This window comes from Nomia melanderi, chromosome 4 (genome assembly GCF_051020985.1).
Source record: "Nomia melanderi isolate GNS246 chromosome 4, iyNomMela1, whole genome shotgun sequence".
In the NCBI taxonomy this organism is placed as follows: domain Eukaryota; kingdom Metazoa; phylum Arthropoda; class Insecta; order Hymenoptera; family Halictidae; genus Nomia; species Nomia melanderi.
The window spans coordinates 5343176-5365708 of NC_135002.1; the positions used below are offsets into that span (position 1 = coordinate 5343176).

At 34.8% G+C, this 22533-nt stretch overlaps 7 protein-coding genes and 1 long non-coding RNA gene across 19 annotated transcripts in view; 4 read left to right on the top strand and 4 right to left on the bottom strand.

The window, feature by feature from the left end:
- The window catches only part of LOC116435093 (uncharacterized), a 103935-nt gene extending 103149 nt beyond the window's left edge, over positions 1–786 (bottom strand). Inside the window, exons 1-2 of the mRNA XM_076366521.1 lie at positions 580–786; positions 5–49 (exon numbers count right to left, since the gene is read on the bottom strand). The gene's annotated coding sequence lies outside the window, so the exon portion shown is untranslated. The remainder of the gene's footprint in view (positions 1–4; positions 50–579) is intronic.
- Positions 787–838: 52 nt separating this feature from the next.
- LOC116435145 (acid phosphatase type 7) lies at positions 839–3199 on the top strand. Its single transcript, XM_031994406.2, has 8 exons — positions 839–1013; positions 1093–1379; positions 1485–1679; positions 1751–2078; positions 2154–2336; positions 2396–2615; positions 2698–2892; positions 2965–3199. The coding sequence occupies exons 2-8, from the start codon at positions 1265–1267 to the stop codon at positions 3064–3066; spliced, it is 1338 nt and encodes a 445-aa protein (XP_031850266.1). The 5' UTR covers positions 839–1013; positions 1093–1264; the 3' UTR covers positions 3067–3199.
- Akt (AKT serine/threonine protein kinase) lies at positions 3110–7294 on the bottom strand. Of its 4 annotated transcripts, none has more exons than XM_031994401.2 (7): positions 7144–7294; positions 5961–6228; positions 5646–5886; positions 5364–5561; positions 5013–5283; positions 4708–4944; positions 3110–4629 (listed from the first exon to the last, which is right to left on the bottom strand). In XM_031994401.2, exons 1-7 carry the CDS (start codon positions 7223–7225, stop codon positions 4289–4291), a joined length of 1638 nt encoding a protein of 545 aa, XP_031850261.1. In that variant the 5' UTR covers positions 7226–7294; the 3' UTR covers positions 3110–4288. The 4 variants fall into 4 exon arrangements, with proteins under 4 accessions (XP_031850261.1, XP_031850259.1, XP_031850263.1 ...); XM_031994399.2 differs by having other exon boundaries at positions 5634–5886; XM_031994403.1 differs by lacking the exon at positions 7144–7294 and adding an exon at positions 6937–7135 and having other exon boundaries at positions 5634–5886.
- Positions 7295–7473: 179 nt separating this feature from the next.
- Positions 7474–12550, top strand: Sec5 (exocyst complex component secretory 5). Of its 6 annotated transcripts, none has more exons than XM_031994391.2 (12): positions 7474–7620; positions 8728–8947; positions 9031–9331; positions 9389–9584; positions 9653–10154; positions 10223–10512; positions 10605–10789; positions 10866–10980; positions 11057–11335; positions 11509–11835; positions 11908–12092; positions 12157–12550. In XM_031994391.2, the coding sequence occupies exons 2-12, from the start codon at positions 8839–8841 to the stop codon at positions 12338–12340; spliced, it is 2673 nt and encodes an 890-aa protein (XP_031850251.1). In that variant the 5' UTR covers positions 7474–7620; positions 8728–8838; the 3' UTR covers positions 12341–12550. The 6 variants fall into 6 exon arrangements, with proteins under 6 accessions (XP_031850251.1, XP_031850253.1, XP_031850248.1 ...); XM_031994393.2 differs by lacking the exon at positions 7474–7620 and adding an exon at positions 7765–7783; XM_031994388.2 differs by lacking the exon at positions 7474–7620 and adding an exon at positions 7794–8296 and having other exon boundaries at positions 8371–8947.
- LOC116435140 (rifampicin phosphotransferase-like) lies at positions 12503–17903 on the bottom strand. Of its 3 annotated transcripts, XM_031994386.2 has the most exons (18): positions 17681–17903; positions 17485–17609; positions 17276–17411; positions 17016–17196; positions 16833–16943; positions 16536–16760; positions 16343–16470; positions 16151–16273; positions 15868–16076; positions 15392–15804; positions 15171–15321; positions 14554–15093; positions 14180–14482; positions 13730–14119; positions 13292–13617; positions 13131–13215; positions 12736–13045; positions 12503–12641 (listed from the first exon to the last, which is right to left on the bottom strand). In XM_031994386.2, exons 1-18 carry the CDS (start codon positions 17805–17807, stop codon positions 12553–12555), a joined length of 3972 nt encoding a protein of 1323 aa, XP_031850246.1. In that variant the 5' UTR covers positions 17808–17903; the 3' UTR covers positions 12503–12552. The 3 variants fall into 3 exon arrangements, with proteins under 3 accessions (XP_031850246.1, XP_076222642.1, XP_031850247.1); XM_076366527.1 differs by lacking the exon at positions 17681–17903 and having other exon boundaries at positions 17276–17406; XM_031994387.2 differs by lacking the exons at positions 17276–17411; positions 17681–17903 and having other exon boundaries at positions 17485–17605.
- A 197-nt stretch (positions 17904–18100) lies between these two features.
- Positions 18101–19514, top strand: LOC116435148 (uncharacterized). The gene is made up of 3 exons (XR_004236697.2): positions 18101–18212; positions 18654–18790; positions 19367–19514. It is a non-coding gene; the product is annotated as an uncharacterized LOC116435148 (long non-coding RNA).
- On the bottom strand, positions 18342–21192 carry LOC116435144 (lipid scramblase CLPTM1L). Of its 2 annotated transcripts, XM_076366530.1 has the most exons (9): positions 20980–21192; positions 20450–20880; positions 20256–20370; positions 19970–20193; positions 19605–19890; positions 19341–19529; positions 19098–19270; positions 18777–19028; positions 18342–18713 (listed from the first exon to the last, which is right to left on the bottom strand). In XM_076366530.1, the coding sequence occupies exons 2-9, from the start codon at positions 20701–20703 to the stop codon at positions 18623–18625; spliced, it is 1584 nt and encodes a 527-aa protein (XP_076222645.1). In that variant the 5' UTR covers positions 20704–20880; positions 20980–21192; the 3' UTR covers positions 18342–18622. The 2 variants fall into 2 exon arrangements, with proteins under 2 accessions (XP_076222645.1, XP_031850265.1); XM_031994405.2 differs by having other exon boundaries at positions 20450–21192.
- LOC116435146 (translocon-associated protein subunit gamma) lies at positions 21191–22460 on the top strand. Its single transcript, XM_031994407.2, has 4 exons — positions 21191–21473; positions 21636–21763; positions 21916–22007; positions 22138–22460. Exons 1-4 carry the CDS (start codon positions 21344–21346, stop codon positions 22334–22336), a joined length of 549 nt encoding a protein of 182 aa, XP_031850267.1. The 5' UTR covers positions 21191–21343; the 3' UTR covers positions 22337–22460.
- Positions 22461–22533: the final 73 nt, after the last annotated feature.

Sequence of the window (22533 nt, forward strand, 5' to 3'; positions counted from 1 at the left end):
CTACCCTTATTAGGTCGCGAACTCCGGCGATAGTAGTCGAGCTTCATACCTTGAAAAGGAAAATAAAGGAATATTCATTAAAAGGACAGAGTCGCATGAACCTGTTGTGCACGAATTGACAAAAGTAAGCTTGGATAATAGGTGACTTTGAACAGTATACCCGAAAAGGAAGCATCGTGACATTAAAATTGAGAAGGTAGAAGAAGAATGAAGGGACACAGGCTGGCGCGTAGTGGTGGTGGTGGTGATGGTGGTGGTGGTGGTGATGATGATAGTGGTGGTGGTGCACGTTCTGACATTCGTCGGATGCACTCTGTGTGTAAATACATGTTCGCGCACGTGCGCCGTAAAAGCAGAACGAGCAATCGCTGCGACAAAGAGGGAGGAAGAAACTGGCAGAGCGCGTGATCAATATAGGGTATGGGGGATGATGCTCTAGCTCTGCAATTGCCTGCTTAGTTCTCCGTACGCCATTCCCTTCCAGCTTCCAACTTACACGAATAATACCTCGAGAATGCCAGTCTCAAGAATGTCACTGGTCAATACGCCATTCTATTGTAAAGAAAACCAGCACGATACCTTAGTAACATCATTATGCTCGATTTAGCAACGAGTACTCTTCGCTTATAGAACGTAACATCATTTTAACCTCGCACATTCGAATTAGTTTGCTCTCCTTTTTCACTTTCATTAAGAACCGCTCGACGACTACCAGTCGAGTAGTAATTTCCAACAGCATTTCCTTCCTGTGCAGCATGCCAGTGGATGCTCGAAGCGCATTTGTGCAACGGACTGCACGTTGCAATCAATTACGGTCAAGATGGCGCTATCATATGGTCATAGGAGCTGAAGTAGTGCTGCCGTTGCTTTATTTGACTATGAATGTCGACTTTGATCTCGGCTGGAATAACAAAGGAGTATACGTCGTCGAGTCCATGAAAATATGGTGAGCAAGAACATCCAGCGATCGATGCTGCATCTGCGAACAGAGCGATAACATTGTTATGTTTACGGTACGCAACAGCTGATAGAACGGTTTCCCTGATAACGTTCTGACTCACTATTTTTGACATGCGATTTTAACCGATACAGACGTCAATCCGTCATGCACAAATGTACGTAGCAGTATTGTTCGTTACTCGACGGGGCAGAGTGATACACTGAGATTATCTAAACCTTGATGTGTGGATCATCGGAATTTTTGGAAATTCATGCGTTTTATTAATTTTATCACTAATTACCCGCACCACCGGAATTCATAAAAATGCATTCGACAATGGGTGCACTTATATTCGGATTAGTAATTTTGCTGTCTGTTCCCGCGTCGTTTTGTAATGTCATTTACTATCAACCTGAAAGTGTGCATCTAGCCTATGGTGGTAAGGATAACATTTTTAAAACCAAGTATTCATTATTGTAATATAAATTATGCTATTGTCATTTGTAATAAGAATAAAGTAATTATAATTTTCTGAAATTTTTAGATAATATTCATGACATTGTTGTTACGTGGAGCACAAGAAATGATACAGAAGAATCTATAGTAGAATATGGAATAGGAGGGTTCATCCTGAGTGCTAGTGGAAATTCCACCCAATTTACTGATGGTGGGGAAGAACAGCAAAAGCAATATATCCATAGAGTATGGCTAAAGAATTTAACACCCAACAGTATATATAGTAAGACAATTTTTCTTACCTTCGTATTTTTTTATCAGAATTATGTACATAATTAAAATTTTTTGTAACAGTGTACCACTGTGGTAGCAAATATGGATGGTCAAATGCTTTCTATATGAGAACTGCTCCAGAAGAATTTGTGAACTGGTCGCCGCAAATTGTTATTTTTGGTGATATGGGTAATGAAAATGCTCAAAGTTTATCAAGATTACAAGAAGAAGCGCAACGTGGATTGTACGATGCAGCCATTCATGTTGGAGATTTTGCATATGACATGAACACTGACAATGCACGTGTTGGCGATGAATTCATGAAACAAATAGAAGGAGTTGCTGCTTATTTACCATATATGACAGTACCTGGAAACCATGAAGAAAGATATAATTTTAGTAATTACAGGTCAGTTTACATTTCAAATATAATATTACTAACTACATCATTCATATTTAGTTGTTGCTAATATAAATTTCCCAGGGCTCGTTTTACAATGCCTGGAGATGCTGAAGGCTTATGGTATAGCTTTAATGTGGGACCTGTCCACTTTATTGGTATAGAAACAGAAGCTTATTACTTTATGAACTATGGTATAAAACAGCTCGTTAAACAGTATCAGTGGCTAGAGAAGGATTTAGAAGAAGCTAACAAACCTAAGAACAGGTAAAGTAGAATTTTCTCTTATTGCCAATAAACTGGAAATTAATGAAAATAATCTTTAGAGCACAGCGACCATGGATAGTAACATTTGGTCACAGACCAATGTACTGCAGTAATAAGAATGCAGATGATTGTACAAATCATCAAAGTCTCGTCAGAGTTGGATTGCCACTATTTAATTGGTTTGGGCTTGAGGATCTCTTTTTTAAACATAAAGTAGACTTACTACTATGGGCTCATGAACATAGTTATGAACGTATGTGGCCCATGTATAATTTCAAGGTAATTTCATTATCTTGTAAACTCAAGGTCTTGAGTATTCTTTCAATAGATTTAATCAATAGTAAAAAGAAACTAATCGTAGGTACAAAATGGTAGTTACGAAGAACCGTACAAGAATTACAAGGCACCTGTACACATAGTAACTGGATCGGCCGGATGCAAAGAAGGTAGAGAAAAGTTCGTCCCGCATAAACCAGAATGGTCTGCATATCGTAGTTCAGATTATGGTTACACAAGGATGAAGGCATATAATCGGACTCATCTATATCTTGAACAGGTACTGGATAATTCGGAATAATAGGCACAAGGAATGTTCGTTATTATTCATTTTACAATGTTCCAATAATAGGTATCTGACGACAAGGATGGTGCCATATTGGATCAAGTTTGGATCATAAAGGACGATATTTTCCCGGCGTACAATATAGATTACCTTGCAAACAAACTATAGAGCATATTTTAGGAAAAAGTAATTGAAATAATACATGAACATATCGTTTTAGTTATCATTTTTTCTCGTTTGACAATGTACCATGCTGTTTTATGGTAAATAGCAAAAGTCTATAGCTATAAACTTCGAACAATCGACTTTAATTCTATCTTTAAAAATTCTCCCTGTTCCCTCTCGCATTGAAACGAATAAACTACAAATATTTTGCTAATTACAAATGAGATGGAAATTAATAATGCGTACGTACAATATAATCATTTAATTGTTAAAATATAAATATATGTATATATATAATCATTGTAGCATATAATATTAATAATATAATATTAGGGTAGCATTTTATATTTCCATCTGATTCTCACAGTAAATTATTAATTATCAATGATACATAATGAAAGCGCGGACCGCAGTAAGGAAAACAAAAATTTCCTAATTCAGTAGTACTATTCATATCAAAGAAACGCTTCCCTTCGGTGCTAAAAAACTTGATTTCAGATTTACACGGTAGTTCAATTAAAGCTGTAAATGTTTCTATGCTCCTACTTTTAAAATGGATAAACCACTTGCCCTGTGGCTGGCTCCTTTGCCAAGTGTAATTTGCTATTTTGGCTTCTGCTATAACAGTTGACTAATGAATTTAAAAAAATAACCAGGAACTGCCCTTCCATAAATTATTACAATAAACTTGACGATGAAGCTAGAAAGTGTTAAATATCACTTTCATTGAACAAAGGACTGTAACTATGATTATCAAATATCGTTCTTCCACATGGAAGAAACGTGCCACTCTTTACAATGTAATACAGCATAGGGGACGAACTTAAGTTACTGTTCGTTTTCATTTTCAAGACAAAAATCTATCCCCATTGTGTCATCGTGAACCTACTCAGCCGGTATAAATAGTATTAGCTCAATCGAATTGTATAGTACACACTTTTTTCATGTACAATTTCAACGGGTATACGTGTAAGTTGCACACATGCCGCGCACACACATACACACACAAATTTGATCTGCCATTGAAGATATGTGTTAAAATTTCTCAAAGATGCACAAAAAAAGCATCATAAATTAGCAAAAGGGATATTCCAATCAATCAGCTTTAAAACAAATGTTTCCAAATTGACCGACAATACTCAATATAGTCGAATGTCTTTGTTTAACTTTTTCATGCGTTTAGCCACATATCTCAGTATATAAACAATGGAAACCCTTGATACTGTCAGTGATTAATAGAAACAATGGAAGAGGTTGCTGCTGAATGACTTTCTTGGTACGAAAACTGAGGAAAATGTTCTTGTTCTTCGGCTATTGAATTCAAACCACCGCCACTCCCTAAAAAGCTTTGATCGGGAGGTGTAAGCTCGACACTTTCACCTGTAAACTCGCTATCAAAATATCGCGTATCTGTTTCAGAAGTTACTTGTGGTTTAAAGGGAGGGGGAATCTTTTTCTGCACAAGGTCCGCCCAATCAATTGACGAAAAGAATGCGTGATCCATAATCTCTTTTGCATCGTTAGGTCCACCACCCAATCTCTTGCTTGGATCTTTTATTAGTAATCCTACAATAAATTAATTGGACAATAAATATTTTTACTTCATTTAATAAGAATTAACCGTGCCATGAATTATTTATTTACCTCCCAGCATATCTTTTGCCTCAATACTGATCGTCCTAGGAAATCTTACTTCTCCCATTACAATAAGCGAGAAAAGTTTATCATGGTCCTTGTTATAAAAAGGTAATCGACCACAAATCATTTCGTACATAACAACGCCAACTCCCCACCAGTCTACTGCTCGGCCATAGTCATTGTCTTCGAGCACTTCTGGTGCCAGATACTCGGGAGTTCCGCAAAATGTTTTCGTCGTTCTTCCTACATGATCATTTTTCAATATTTTCAAATTCAATGATACGTTGCTAATTTTACTCGTGAAAACTTACCGTATGTTATGTCTTCCTTACATAATCCAAAGTCAGCGATTTTAATGTGTCCTTCTTTATCTAAAAGAAGATTTTCCAATTTGAGATCACGGTAAATAATACCCTGTGAATGAAGATAGCCCAAAGCTGAAATGATTTCAGCCCCATAGAATCGGGTACGATCCTCGCCGAATCTGCGGACACGTCTTAAATGAAAGAATAACTCCCCGCCGTTCACGTACTCCATTACAAAGCACAGCCTGTCCGCTGTTTGAAAACTGTATTTTAAAGACTGCAAAACGACCAACATTGAACATTAATTACAATTATAAACATTTAAGTATAATATGGAGAAGTATCTATAAAACATACAATTAGGAACGGATGATTAGTAGTACGCAATACTCTATTCTCTGTAAGTGCGTGGGCAACCTCGTGTTTACGAATGATCACTTCCTTTCGTAAAATTTTTATAGCGTACAAGTGGCCTGTTGCCTTTTCTCTGCAAAGGATTACTTTTCCAAACGTACCCTTTCCCAGAACTTTCAAGAATTCAAAATTTTCAAGGGTCTGCAAAGCAATTGTTAGTAATTAACTAGTAGAAGTTCATGCTCTATCAGAAGAAAAAATAATATGTAATACCCTTATACATACTACTTTCTTCTTCCCTGTACTTTTACTACTTGAAGTTCCTTGAACACTAAACTTTGCAGATAGTTCATCGATGCTGCCACCATCTACATCCGAAGACACTACTCCAACAGACCCACTTGAATCTGACCTACCACCTCCAGAAGATTCCATTTCAACATCTTCCGATGAAGATGAATGTTGAATTGGAGATGGTTGCGGTTGCTGTTGTTCCTTCTCGCTTGCTAATCTAGCAGCTACATACCTGATTACAAACATAACATTCCAAGAATTATCGAGTTTTATATGAATTGCACAGAAAACAAAAACAAATCAAACCTGATTGCTGCCACCCAATCTTCCCTCTCCTGTTCCGTATCTACATGAAAAGTCCTTTCTATTACAGCTGCCCATTGCAAACCTCTTATAACAAATGTATAAGGCTTAGGTCTATCCACAGACATAATCTGACATCCTCGAACTGTAAAATTATTTAAAGGCTGTGCAGCTGCTGCCATTTGTTGATCTGGCTTTGCTTTAAATCCAACCAGCGTACCATCGTCCCTCAAAACAAAATATCTTGATCTCCAATTTTTTATGTGCTCCCCTATACATAAATAACAAAGTATTTTATACCACTATGATAAGTACTTAATTTATTAAAGATATAACATAAATTTCTTTGAGCAATTTAATGTTTCATTCATTTTACAACTATTAGCATTTATTTTAACTTCCTTCTTAACTGTTTTAGGCATCAGAGATACAAATAAGTGACTTAAGAATAATTAGATACTAAGTAACGTATAAATTATGTACATAACTTTAAAAATAAGGTATCTATGTTGTTATAATAACTTTCATTTTTATTTTGAAATATTTGTATTGTTATGTCCACAAAGATATAGTCTAAACAATGAGAATTTATAGCGATAAACTTGATTACATGCGAATAATCCTACTTAAACCAAAAATAAATTTACATTACCAAACATTATGGTTTCTTGCATTATAATACCATTCCTTCCCTCAAATTACTTCTTTGCCAAGAAATATGTATTACTAAGAAATATTACGTATGCGTGTATGTACATATATTATATATATACAGATATATGTAAATACATACATATATTTATATTAAGTACATATCTGAAGTACAAGGTAAACATTTTTCATTTTATCCTTTCAATTAATAAAATAAAAATATTTCAATTGCAGAAATTTTGCTTTCAATTAGAAATATTATTTCATCTGAAATTCATAGCATCCAACATTTCGAGTAGTATATAAACTATTTTTCTCTAAATGTTACCCAGCTCTAGCAGAGACTTTCTAAAATTTTCACGGAAGACACGTCGGTCAATGTATTCTTGACATTTTGCTAAACAGAGAACCAGTCAAGGTTCCAAGGGGTACACAGAGAAACGGGGAAAACTCAGTTTCAAGTTCGTGTTGCGGATTCGCTCGGAACAAGGCGAAAGAGTAAACATAAATATTATGAAACTGTTCTATGGTGTACCGCGTTTTTGAAGCCAGCCTTCTTTAACGACACGCTGACCGCCGCCACCGGACGCTGCGACGTTCATCGCTGCGTCCCCCATAACTCCTTCCTCGATACGAACTCGTATGCAGGCTCTTGATACTTCTTATTTCCGTTCGAGCTGAATATTCTAGGAAAATCAGTAAAACACAACAGCGAGAATGGCACGAGTATACAAACTTGAGCAATCATAGATACACGTTTGGCAGGTAAACTCGAGTATACTCTGATCGACGGACGCACTAATGCGCACTAACTAGCATTGCCTGCTTGTATTCCGGAGATGGCGCGTCGATCAATCATGTGTGGCGATAACGTGTAGAGACGTCCAGATGTCCACGCCACGATGTCATAGGAGGAAGAAGGTTGCCAAAGGATAATTCTCGGTCTGGGCAAAAGGCTTCTTTATTCAAAATGCCCGCTAGATTACAACTATGTAGGCCGAAGCCGAGACAGGTACGTAAACCGCCACCCGCAAAACTCTCTAGGCTAGAAAGTACCTCACGCAGAAATCGCCAGGCGAGAAATGCCGCACGCAGGCGGCGACACAGCGCTCAACCTTTTTCTCCCTACCGTAACACGCCAGAGGAGGGGAAACGAAAGAGAGAGAAGGACAGTAGTAAGCGCTCCCTACACATGATTAAGGAAGAATTCTCATGGAACAATGTTCCTCTACTTTCGGCTGCCGTCGGTCAAGCGACATTGACATTTCCCTTAGCAGTGCTTTCTATACAATCCACTTTTTCGGACAAACATACGCGAAACTTTTCGTATATCATGGTTTATTGTTACATGTAAATACGTACTGATTAGAGGGAAAGCTCGGATTTAAAAGAAATAGATACGTTCATTAATTAGTGCAAACAGAAGCTGTTTACTGTTTATATTTAATACAAGTACACCTTAAATATTTTACCAAGAGATATAAGTTTGACCACAAACTTGGAATACGAACAGACGTCTGGTGTAATAGGATTTTCCGTCTATCGTCCGAGAAGTCTTTAGAACTTATACATACCAATTTAGCGTTGCGCTTGACGTTACCGATAGTCCTTGAATTAGGGCTGTTAATAGGAATAGAGTATATTGTATACACTTCGTTCATATTTATATGATGAAAATAACGTTTACGGTATATAATATTCTAAAAATGTAGTTTTTATTCATTCATGAGTATAAATACCTTTATGCATATATTTATTTTAGAAATATCTTACTATCTTCCTCTAGTGACTCAACTGTAATTTAAGGTCAACACTATATAATGCAAATATTTCACTATTCTCAATTAAAAGTGTCATTTTTATAAATGAAAACAGACAAATGTACCTTTAAACTTGAACAACGAAATGTCTAACTTAAGTTTACTATATCTGCTCCAATCCTACAACGTCAATGGCCGCTACTGTCATTAGTATATCAGCCGTCATTATTTTGACAGAAGTTGAGTTTTCCTCTAACCTATACTTTCGTGTTAAATTCTTCTGATCTATATCAACAGTTGAAATTCATGCTGTGTTTTAAAAGATTTTTAGAGAGAAATATAATTGCAACATTTTTAAGGCGGAGCTGTGGGCATGATCGTAGATCAATGATCGAGGCTAGAAGTATGTGCGATCGATACTTACTTGTTCACAAATAGGAAAAGTTTTGTATTCAATTGAAATCAAGAAGATGGGTCCTCCACCGGTGGTCACGGGAATATCTCCGAAGGAAGGACCTCCAGGGACCCGTGTTATCGTTCGCGGTGAATTCCTGGGAAACAAGATTCAAGACCTCATAGGTTGTACCCTTTGATAAAAGTATTAGAAAAGCACATTTTATTAAAAAGTGAACTTATATTCGTATAACATCCAATGTTCGTAGGTTTAACGATATGTGGGTGTGACTGTCTATTATCCGCGGAATGGAAATCTAGCAATAAGATTATTGCTAGGTCAGGACCTTGTAAAGGTCGTGGGGACATTATAGTTACCACTCGGAGTGGCGGACAGGGGACTTCAACAGTACAATTCCGTGGATACCATGAAACCATAGGCCCTATGAAAGAGTCAGCAGTGTGGGTAGAAGAAGCTCCTTTGCAAAGTTTTGTATGGGGAAGAAGAACACTTTCTCCGACCAATTATCAACAGGAAGATCCTCTAGGTCTAAGTGTAGAAGGCAATGAGTAAGTTCTTTGAATGATTATTAACTGACATCATTATTTTAATGTGTTCCTTTGCAGCAAAAAGTTTCCTGAAGATGAGTTAATGGAACTTTTTGGAGAAGGTAGTGGTGATTTGACCAATGAAAAATTTCATCCTGGTTGGTTTCTATTGCAACATCATCATGCTACCACTTTTGAAGATTTAAAAGCTGGATTAGCATATCTTAAACGGAAAGTGAATTCTCAGAAAGAGGGTCAATTATCATTCTTGAAGGTGATTTGATTGTAAAGAAAAATTTATATAGGTTCCTTGACTCTTAATTACTCTTTATAACTTTTTAGGCTAATGTAGGATCAGTAATGGAACAATTAGATACTATAATGTTGTTAAAAGACCAATTCGAAACAGATATAAAAACTTATGGTAGCGATCCTACTGAGAAATTAGAAAAAGCTATTCAACAGTCTATGTCTGAAGCTAATAAATTATTTGATGATGTGTTAGCTAGAAGAGATAGAGCAGATGCAACGAGAAATGCTTTAGCTGTAATGCAACGATATAAGTTCCTTTTTTGTATGCCAATTAATATAGAGAAGAATATAAAACGAGGAAATTACGATCTCGTAATTAATGATTATGCTAGAGTAAAGAATTTATTTAAAACCACAGAGGTGGAAGTCTTCAAACGAGTATTACAAGAGATCGATGATAGAATCGATATGCTCAAAATATTTCTACATAAGAAACTAGAAGAAATGCCTTTAAGTTTGGAAGAACATAAAAAGATCATAAGAAATCTTGTTAATCTGGATGCTGAAGGGGACCCAGCGTGGGACGCGATAGGTATCCATGCATATTGAATGCAATAACAATATTCTATTGAGGAAAATGCTAACAATTAATTTTTTCAGTTTCACACGCAAATTACCTGAAGAAAAATATTACAGCTTGCGTACAGGAACACTTAGAATCTGACAATTCAAGTGGAGATGATTTAAATAAAACAAAATCTGCACAAAACAATAAACAATTAAAATTTAATAAAGGCGATGGGACTAATATGCCCCCACAAATATTGTGTATTGAAGCAATTTGTGATATTATAGTCGAACAATTACCAGATCTTTGGAGATTGGGTCAAAGTTATTTTACTGGACAGTTACACGTTGCAGTGGATGTAGAAAAACAAACACCTTTCAAAGTAAATTAACGTAAATTTAATACATTTATAATAAAGTTAACATTACTAAAGGGTACAATATTCATCTGATTTAATGAATTGTTTTTATGCAGAATCTTGTGCTATCTAGCATGCAACACGCAATGGAAGCTATGAGAAATACATGTAGCAATGATTTAGATGCAGTTTGGCTTTTACACATCTTACGCAGAATTAGGCAAATGTATGCTTCATTGATTCATTTGGATTTGCCAAGCGACGCACTGGATATTTTTGGAAAACTTATATTAGATCTAAGGTATAAAATACCTGAGTCCTTTAAAACGATCTATTTCTATTTAATCACGCAATGAACTCAGTATTTCTTGTAACAGATTACAGTGCTTCGCTACCCTCTTTAAACAAACAGCAGAGAACATAGCAGCTTTAAATAAGAAAGAAACTTGGCAAATTGAATATTTAAACGAAGACGGCGGCGTTACAAGAGTGGTAATTATTACATTTTATATAATGGAATTCTGTAAACATTTCTCGACTAACTATGAATTTTTAAAAATTTGAACAGCCATATTTATTCGAGGAAATGGTGATGGAAGTTTCAAAGCGAGCACGGGATACAGTTGTTGCTTGCGGTCCGCGAGAAGGTGCACTGTTCGCTAATCCTGCCCATCAACAATTATATTATAACTCCATTAAAGCGTTGTTCACATCGTTTGCACGATGTCTGCAACAGTTAGCATTCAGTGGCTGTGAGGAGGCTTTAGACGACGATGAATCCTCTGTTTCTCAGTTAATTGGTTCTCCTTCCGGCTATAAAAGCAAGAGCAACAAGCATCAAGGCCCAGTAAGTCACTATGTTGAGAACATGGTATATTTGCGAGAGAGAGAGAGAGAGAGAGAGAGTAATGGAGTTTGTGGCAGACTATTACATGTTAACTCTGTCACAAAGAAATGTAATTTCTAATGTCCTTCGAAGTGAATGCTGTATTTTTGCATTACTTCTACATTTTTTATTAGACATGGGAGCAATGCCTTTTGATCTCATTAAGTAATATTCGATATACATTAAATACCATTCTACCAAAAATTGGAGACGCGTTGAAGGAATTGGATTACCCAAGCTTATCGAATGCAGTTGGCTGGAACTCTGATTGGACACAGTTGGAAACGTTGGATACTGCCGTTTTAGATGCTTATTTGGAACGTCGTTGTGACCCATTGGTCGGTACAATCGAGCCTAGTATGTATTTAGGTGGCCTGGAGTGGGATTTTGAAACTGAACCTACTCATGTAAAGCCATATGCACAGGAAATACTGGCGAATCTAATCGCAGTACATGCAGAAGTATTTATCATTTATAATTTTGTCCGAGAACAAATATGATTTCCGCTATTATTAATTACATTTCTTTGATAGGTACGTCGTGTCGCGCCAGCTTTATTGCAACGAGTTCTGTCTCACATTGTTGAAACTGTGGCAGAAGAGCTCGCAAGACTTATGTCATGTGTTACTCAATTTCGACCTGCGGGTGTTATTCAAGCACGAACCGACATTACACTTCTACGAAATGCCTTGCAGTCTTACAGTACAACTAGAGCAAAGTACGTATCTTTCATTTGAGATCACTAATAAATATGTGATTTCTTATGCGACTTTGATTGACAGAAACTTCTTCGAGGAGGCCTTGGACGCTATACCCCAACCAGTCAGCAAAGAAGACTGTATGCGAATCGACATGCTGTTGTCGAAAGTAACAACATCCATGCAGTTACAGTTATCGTGTCTGGCCAGTAATATAAATAATACATCGCAACTGGTAGCCGATCCCAATCGCATTACCACTGTATAGTTCTAATATAGTACTTTAAGGACCTAATTTATTATACTCGCCGTTATATTTTTATACCGTTCCAACGGGATTCTCTACATTAGTCTCCATTTTATGGCTTTCGTCTTGAATAAAATGAATGACATCTCGAAATGGTAAAATTGTAAAAACAAATATGCTCGATACGCAGGAAAAATAAAACTTGTTTATTACAAATATTAATTACAAGAATATTAATTATGTATCTTCATTTCTTCTTCTGAATCACATTTCTTTACCAATTGTAAAATTCCAGAGTCTGCGATTAATAATACTGTGTCACCTAAAGATTAATATTAATTTCAATGTATTGTTTAGTTTATGTAGATGCAAAAATTAAGTTGCACGCAAGAATCTAATTTAAATAATGTATGAACCTGTTCTGAAAAGTTGAGTAGCTTTCTTCGCGGCGATTATACAAGGCAGACCGTATTCTCTAGCTACAACAGCACCGTGACTTATAAGCCCACCTAATTCCGTAACTATGCCACTTAATAAAGCAAAATATGGGGACCAAGCAATATCAGTAGCATGTGTAATTAAAATGTCACCACTTTGGATCTTATGCGCATCTGATAAATCTGTAATCACGCATGCCCTGTTAAGCACGGAACCTCCACATACCGTTACCCCTTGAATTTTTATCGAACCATCTGCCGCCAAGAATCTATCGACATTTGTATCATCCTACAATATGGTATTATCATTTGTTAAGTTCTACACTGTTGACAAAATTCATTACTTTTCTACTGAAATAAATATGAAAGTCTACCTGAATTGGAATTGGCATGCCAGTGCCAAGTTCTGGATAGCGAAGCTGTTTCACGTGGTGATATATTTTTCTTCTACGGAAAGCTCTAACAAAATACGAAAATTTTTATCAATGTTGCACAAAACTATGGAATTTAACTAATTAATTTTTTCCTTAAATACCTTGCAACACTAGAAATATTTCGGTGACTTAATATTTCTCCTAATTCCTCATTTGTTAAAAAGAAAATAAGATCCTCGCTGGGTAGATATTCTTCCAAGACCATTAATTTTCCCAATCTCCTATATGCTAATTTGAATTTGTGTGTTATACTAGAGAGTAACGATTTCGTTAATTCTCTTTGCACGATAGCTCTTCTAGACAGAGGGATCAGCTTTTTTAAAATTAATTTTATAATCCTCGATTTTGGTGTTTTCAATAAGGCTACTGTTTCCTCTGGGTTTAATGCCTTTTTTGTAACGTTCGTATTTGGGGACGAGATCATTGTCTGGCGATGGTATTGTAATTTGTTGATTATTATATATAATAGATTTTTAAATAAAAGGTAAATAGATATGAGTATCCGATTATAGATATGAGGGTTAAACAGTCTGTTTTACCTGAAGAGTTACGATAAGGTTCTCTGGTTTAAGAGACCAAGATTCTGAAAAGAAGTCTAATTCCTGGACACACCTGTGTCCATGTTCTCGCAAAATATTTTCCACCTCTATTGCAGCTGGTGGACAGTTAACTTTCAACCATTGAATAGCCTTAGTGGGATCCAACTTCTTAAATTCTTCATCAATTTCACTCTTTCTAATGTACCTTATTACTTTTTTAATTCCTATTACTACTTGACCGCTAATAATATCATTACAGGATCCCAGTAAAATAGCAGTGTCTGAAAAATGATCAGGCACAAAATCCTTATAACTTTTCATTAACAGCAATATCGCAAACATTTTGTAAGCAGTACTGACTGCTGTTGTGTGTAGATGATGATCCAACAACTGAAAATTTTACGTATTTTAGTGTTCCCTTAAAATATTCAGCAATAATCAATCACTTACTTCAGCGTATACTGGATATTTATTATTAATTTCATTATATAAGCTGTAGGTAGTATGAAAATTTTCAGCATTTAGAATAAAATTCTGATGCACTTGTTTGGCAGTCTTTTCTACAATATTGACGGTGAACATATCTGAAATCATTCTATAGAGCTGAAACAACTGTCTGCATGCAGTAGCTGGACCAAATTTTTCAAGAGCAACTTTATGAATTTCAGGCGTGACCACTACATTCCCACTGAAAGAAATATCAGCAATTTTATTCAGAGTTGATATATATTTCCCAACATCTCTGTGAAACGCCTAGAACGAAACGTAATTACCAGTTTTGTCTTGTGCAAGAATAATTAATTGCTCGCTAATAAATAACTTACATTCAAGTAATTCATAGTGCATCTCATCGTTGTTATGTTTAAAGAGGAACGATTAGAAATATGATGTCTAATATTCAATAAGTTGTTAATTGTCTTTACAAATAAAGAGATTGATAAAGGTGATAGTGGATACGGCATTACCTCGCCTACATTGGCAAACGTGAACATATCAATATCGTTTAGCACTTCTGTATCTAATTCGTGCATTATCTCAAACTCTGTCCATGTATACAAAGTAGTAATTGGTCGAGCTTGAAGCAAATAAATCTGCTGGTTTATTATTGCCCATTCTATATCTCGAGCACTACCAAATAGAGTTTCTAAATCTACTCCAATAGCGGCTAATCGCAAAGTCATATCCTCAGATATACAGATTTCCTTCTTTTCCTGCTCATTCAAGTCGACTGTAACCACACCATTGTTGCTTACTAGCAGTTTTTGTTGTTTACTGCCTGACACAGAATTTTTTACAGTTAATTTATTATCCCAACTTTTATGAACTACTATCGTGTCTGGTTCAACTGTAGCTGACACCACGGTCTAAGCAAAAAAAGAGTTCAGTATGAATTAACACAGTACTTTAACTTTCCATGTTAAGCAATTGTATTTTATTATACCTCTCCTAAACCATAATTCGCTGTGATAACAATGTTTGACGGGTTTCCAGTAGTCGGATGTCTGGTAAACATTACACCAGCAGCATCAGCATTTACCATTTTCTGAACACAAACTCCCATGGTTGCTTTTACAAACATACCATGCTGTTTTCTAGTTTACGGACATTCTAAGTTAGAATCTTAGTTTTACCGATTAAGTTATATAACCGATTAAATCTTACCTATACATGACACTTTGGTATGAGTACAAACTTGCCCAACACATAGCTACGCTCTGAATTATGTTGTCTATGCCTTGAATACCCAAATATGTTGAATTCTGACCAGCAGCTGAAGTTTCTTCACTGTCTTCGCCAACAGCGCTAGATCTTATTGCATATCTATTCGGTGTATCACTTCTATTTTCTGCCTCTAATTCATTTATTGCCCTCAGAATGGACTCCCTAATTCCATCGACAATCGGAGTCGACTGAATGATCTGGACCGCCCTATTGCAATACTCTTGCAAGTCACCATCCTTTTTACCAACGCTAACATGTTCGATATCTTCGATAACTTTTTGTAATTTTTTATGTGTATGTAATTGCAATTCCAACGCAAAAACAGTAATGCAAAATCCGTTTGGTATGACGAACTGCAAATTATTATGTAATTCATGATTTCAGGAAACAAAGACGAGTAACAATGCACCACTTACGTTTTTGTTTTTAATAGAAATTAAAATTGCAAGTGAAAATGCTTTTCCTCCGACGATATTTTCATTTTGACATTTTTTATCGTCGAAGCGTATTATGTAATCATTCCTTTCCACAGGTGCATAAAATTGTTGAATATATTGTAATTTTTGAAACGCATTTATCGGACATGGTCCGCTATATGAAGAACATACTTGTAGCAGCCCAACACCTATTAAAAAATGTTACATTATAAACGTTAATTAATGTATAAACATTATACTCTGCTGTTTTCTACAACAATACCTGGTTGTCCATTGAATTTCAATTTCACTGGAATAATCTCATTTTTCCAATTCCATGGTTGACCATAATACATAGTTACAGAGTCACCAAGTTTTATAAGAATATCATAATCTTCACCATCAGCTGAAATTAAATGTTTAATGGTCACGTACATAATGTTAAAACTGAATTAAAATATAAATTGTGATCAACCTGTAAACCATGTTCTGTACTCTGAATCGTTTGTCAATTCCTTTCCTATGAAATCAGATAATGTGAATCCCATACTATCTATATTTCGAATATCTTCTTTATTGTCTCTAAACTGTCCAGACTGTATTCTAGAATTAAGAAAATATTTTTTTTAAATTATGCGATGAAATAAATGATAGATGATTTTACTTACCTCGGAAAATTTTGCTTTGTACTGCTCGCATTAAGATAACACAAGGATCCATACAACATCACACCGAACAACGTAACAGATTCTTTAAATTCATAAGATTCATGTTTTCCCCAACGATGTTGGTGCAGTCCGCGCAAATATAACGTAGAAGTAAGGCCATCGTTATACCTTACTTGGCCCAGCAAAGATCCAAAGTAATCGGTACCTGTGTAATCCAGTTGTTTTCTAAAAATATAATAAGATTTTTAACACTTATGTAAATGAGAGAAAAATTGAGAGACAAATATAGATACATACATCTTGTTCATCCACTGAGGATTTCTCCATTGCTCACGAGCTAGAACGTCTGAATGCAGTTTAGGACTCCAATCCTCTGGCCACTTCAAGGGTATAGAGTTTGCAATAAATCTAAATAAAGAATTAAATATTTAATTTTCATTTCAGTCAAGTAATCATTCTGTTCAAAATTACTTTACTTACATGAAGTTCAACCGAACGTGTTCAATATTTTCGTCGCTACATTTATCACCCTGACTCAAATTCCTAAGCATGCCATTATAAATTATTCTCCAACGTTGTTCAGCTTGCAATAATTCAATTTTAAGATTCGCTGTTGCCCATTCCTGGTTGAAACTACTCAATAGTGTGGTATCAGGATAGTCTATAAAAGATTTTTATAATTATTTATTTGCTTTATATTAATAATAAAACAAATTCCTGTTAAATATGTGTCACTATACCAGGCAACACGTATAATCGGCCATCGAATGTTAGATACAACGACACTTCCACATTTTTAAATCCCCTATGCGAAAATTTAATTAACAATGAATTCCCTTTTTGGTCAGCACCATAAAAAAGCATAGCATTACTACTCTAAATAAAAATCGAAATTGTAAGATAAATAATAAATCACAATCGATATATTAATTAAATTATTTACACTCACATCTTTGTCTTTTATTTTTGAATTTTCTAGTTGGTTGCTTTTACAATTAGTCGAAATCGCTGCCCTTTTTCTTCTCATTTTAAGGCAGTACTCCGCTATCCAGCGTTTTAGTAAATAATTGATATCTAAAAATACATATTTTTGCTTCAATTATACATTACTTATGTTTATTCTACGCATATAATAATGTACTTACTGGGAAGTTTATACATTGACTTTGAGCGTAATGACGACTTTTTTCTTACAGTTTTAGTAAACCAGAACAACCACAGTGGAATAATAATAGAAAATATAACTTTAATAATAAACCAAACACTGACCATGTTGATCTTATGTTTAACAAACCTAACAGCTTAGTAAATTCCAATAACAGCAATAACTACTGTATGTTTTGCTTAGTCACAACACTATGTACATATGTATATATATCAACAACAAATTAAGCAAATTCTATTCATAGTATGTCCAGATATACACATTCTTTACGGAAAACAGCAATTATATATGATAAAAAAAGGTTATCGACTTTTGAATGCAATTACTATTTAAATGATAACCGTGAGGATGTCCAAGGGCATACTATCATTGTTGTAGTATATAGTATCGCTGCACTGAGCTATGTCTATACGAACATTGTTCTCGTTAAACATTACGTAACGGACTAATACTCGACTTAAACTCTCGTTTAAATGATCATTCGAAAAACTTATCTCGCAACATCAATTTTGGTATGTTTCACTTTGTATAACTCGAATGATAGTCGTTTTCTACCATATCTCATGTAGCTGGGTAATTCGCATTATCTCAAGATACGGATCACTATTACGTTATCTAGCTAAATAAAAATCTGGTAGACATCGTAATATGATAAATTTTAATCATTGTCTACAAACATAAATTTAAATAAATAGTTATAATATATTCAAGTCTCGTTGTGATGTCAATGTTCATTGAATTAATATAAATAATTCCATAACGTCGTTGTCAAAAATCACTTTCTTACACTGAATGAAATAAGTTTCATTAACGTATACGTTCCATGTTGGATTTACTCGTTTGTAACTCGTTAGAGTCTCACTATATCACAAACAGTGGAAAATGTTTATCCCTATATAACACCTTTATCTTTAACCTGTTTTTAATTTTTCTTTTTATCTAATCTCCCGAAGTCCGCAGATTCTTCGCCAATTGTTCCGTCGCCTGGACGAGATTTATCAACGGGATACAACCTGCAAAGAATTATATTTATATAAGCATTACCATATATGGTAACTAATTAAGTACTGACTCACCATCTTTGATACAGGTAAATAAGAAAGACTGCATCGTCACGGAAACAAGCTATTCTATGAGCTGTAGGTGTAACGATTATGAATGCAAACACGTCGTCGATGAATGTATTAAATGCTTTATACATAAAAGTCCTCCATGGAAGGTGCGACACAGATTTCAACTTATAATTCACGAACAGTTGAGGAAGCATTAGTAGAAATCCGAACGCATAAACGCCGTTCGCCAACGAATTTATACTCCACGAGTACCAACTGAAATTCACAATACCATTCATTTAGTATTTGTATGCACTTCAAAAAAATTCTAATGAGATTAGATACCTTCTGTGTGGCTGATAAAGCAAAGAATAAATTGCACCACCAATAACAAGAGGATATAACAAGTAACTTAAGTATCGCGTACTTTCCGCATCAAATTCTCTTGTTTTCGCTTCAGCTACGTTATCACTGCTCGCGTTACGTCTAAGTTTAAATACTTTCCGTAATTTCCATATCTGTTAAGAAGTATGAAAATATAAATAACAAACATATACTAGTACTTACATATATCATTTGATATATTACCTCAATAATAGATCCTATTCCAACAGGTACAAGAACAAGCAATGAGGAACCTTCATCTAGTAAATAGAGGAATATGACAGTCTGACAAAATCCTGTTCTCACCACAGTCCATTTACTTAGGCCAACAAGATTATCCTTTTTCCTCCAATAACTGACGTCATTTTTAAAAGCAAGAAAATCAAACAGCAACTACAACAACAAGGAATATTACAATACTTAATTAACTGTTTGAAGTATACTTTACTGGTTTCTCCAAACACGTACATGAATTGCTGTAATGAAGAAAGTTCCTCCCAAAATATATATGTTAGTATCTACAAAAATTCCTTTTACTTTATCTACATCTTTGTCAGAAAACCCGAGATTCTTTAAGTTCTCCATAGTGGGTTCAATTTGTAACAACAGTCTTAATTTCCCAAGAGATATTGGAGAATATTGCAATGTAATATTAACCGTATCATTCTTAGGTGTAATTCTCACTAAATCGCTATATCTGCTTTGTACAAAGTCGTTTTTAACAATAGGTAAAAACTTCCTGCCCTGTATAAGTCTGAAAAAGTGGAAGATTGTCAAAAATTTGCTCTAAAAGAGGTGGTAAATAAAGCAATATAATTATTTTAATCCCATACTTTAAATGATGCACAAGTTCCAAGGGTATAGCATGTGCAGAAAGCTGCACATTATCAGTCATTATCCTGAACGATGTTATACTCTTTATATGTGTTACAGGATGCATAAAACTATCTATTTTTCTCTGCTCATTTATAACTTTGTCTCCTAATAAATTAAATGCCTCTGCTTCAGGTATTATGTATTCTGTCATCTGAATAGCAGTATAGGATGTATATGGATCCTAAAACAAATTTATATGAGATACTTGTGTAAACATAAATTTATATATCCAATATCATTTACCTTTTGCATATCGATAATACTTTTGCTATATCTTTTAGAACTGGGTGCAACAACAATATGAAGAAACAATGTGCCATTGTTTCTTGTTCTTCTTGGTACATTTAATGTCACTGGACTAGAACAAATAGAGTCACGTTTGAAAATTCTAATTATTAATATTAATAGAACGCTTATAATTTGTTACATATACTCACAAAGAAGTTGGATGTGTATAATTAAAATCGTCAGTGCTGTAAACGAAATTAAGTTGCTTATCATTTGGATATATGTTCACGGAACTGTAAATTTGCAACTGCAGACATGGTTTCTCGTTCAAATACGATGTCAAACACGGACGTCCTTCTTCACAGGATGATGCCACGAATAACAGCGACAACTTGTAAATTGAATATATGATATAAGCTAAAAATATTTCCGTTAAAATAAGGTTAAATGACGGCCACTGCATTTTCTATGTTTTCTCTTATAATGTTTATAACATGATCCGTTAGTATTCAAATGATACCCTTGATTACAAGTACAATTTCGTTCAATGGGTACCTTATGCCGACAGGTTCATTGACATTTTATGTAGCGTGTTCTGTATTCATGATTTTAGCGACTCCCACGGAACGCGTCTGAACTACTGTACAAATCAAGTAGGAAAGTAAGAGTACTATAAGTACTTCTACAACAATAAAATGCCCTTTGCAATGAGATTAAATTATTTATATGCTGATAGTACCGGTAGACCAAATTGTCCGTTACACACTTTGTTGAAGCAACAGACTTTGTGATTTGCGTTGGTAAAGTAGCATTACGTTTAATTGTCCTTGCATAGATTTCAAGTCTATGATACGGATCTTAAATCTGTGTGAACATTGTCTTATTTATATTTTATCATCCTAGGCGTCTCTATTATTTCCTAATCTATGGCGACAAACCGTCGAAGTGACGTTTCTACGGACACGTCGTTACACGCGCCACCAAACTGCCCATCGCTGCGCATGCTTATTGAGTCAGTAGTAAGGTTTTCGTTTCACGGGATCCACCTGTGACAATTTGTTGTTTGAGAAGAATTCGAAATATTTGAGAAAACGGCGCGGAAAATGTCAGGAAAATCAAAGGCATTTACCAAAGAAGAAGAACTGCTTCTTCAAGACTTCTCGAGAAATGTATCGACAAAATCATCAGCTCTTTTCTATGGCAATGCTTTCACCGTTTCAGCTATTCCCATCTGTAAGTACATGGAATTTAATAAATATGATATTTATCTTAGCTACAATATTTTTAGTAGAATCTTTAACAAATTTTAGTATACCTTTATATCATGACTTTATAAATAAACAAATCATAACGAATAAAATTCGATGTCTACAAGGATAACCTCTTTTGTTTCAGGGCTCTTCTGGAGGATCCATCTAATTGATATTTATGCCAACTTAATCTCCTTTGTTTTAGTTACGTTAGCCAGTACATATGCACTCGCTCTTGCATATAAAAATACCAAATTTATTCTTAAACATAAGGTACTTGTATTAATTCTAATATGGTATAAAAGTCTTTATTACTAATCCTGGTTTTGCAAACAGGATAAGAAGTTTCTGATATTCATGATTTTTTAATGTGTTAATGCGTTCAGTTTTAAATGGAAATAGATGAAATATAATTATTACTTTAGATTGCAGTTAAAAGACAAGATGCGGTGACTAAGGAGATGAGCAGAAAATTGGCTGAAGATAAAAAAATGAGCAAAAAGGAAAAAGATGAAAGGTAATTTAAAAAATCTTATATGTTAGTACTATTAGATATGATAGAATACTAAACGCTGAAAGAATCTAAATTGTCTGATACTTTAAATAAATCATAATGATTGAGGTTTAATTTAATTATGTTTTTCTAGAATTCTGTGGAAGAAGAATGAAGTTGCAGATTATGAAGCCACTACCTTCTCCATCTTCTACAATAATGCTTTATTCCTGGCACTTGTAATTGTATCTTCGTTTTACATTTTGAAAACATTTACTCCAGCTGTTAACTACATATTCTCTGTCGGCGCGACGAGCGCATTGCTAGCGCTACTATCAACCGGTAGTCAATAATATGTACAATGTGGGAATATGTGACTGTAATCATACTATGCCAGGTGGTTCTGTGAGAATCTGGAATGCATCTTTTGATATGAGTGAATGCCTACATGTAATAAAATTTTTTCTATTTATAATATATTAATTATTTAGTCCACCCTAGAAAACGTTGAAGATTAAATAGAAAACTAGACGGAGATTTATGTTAAGTT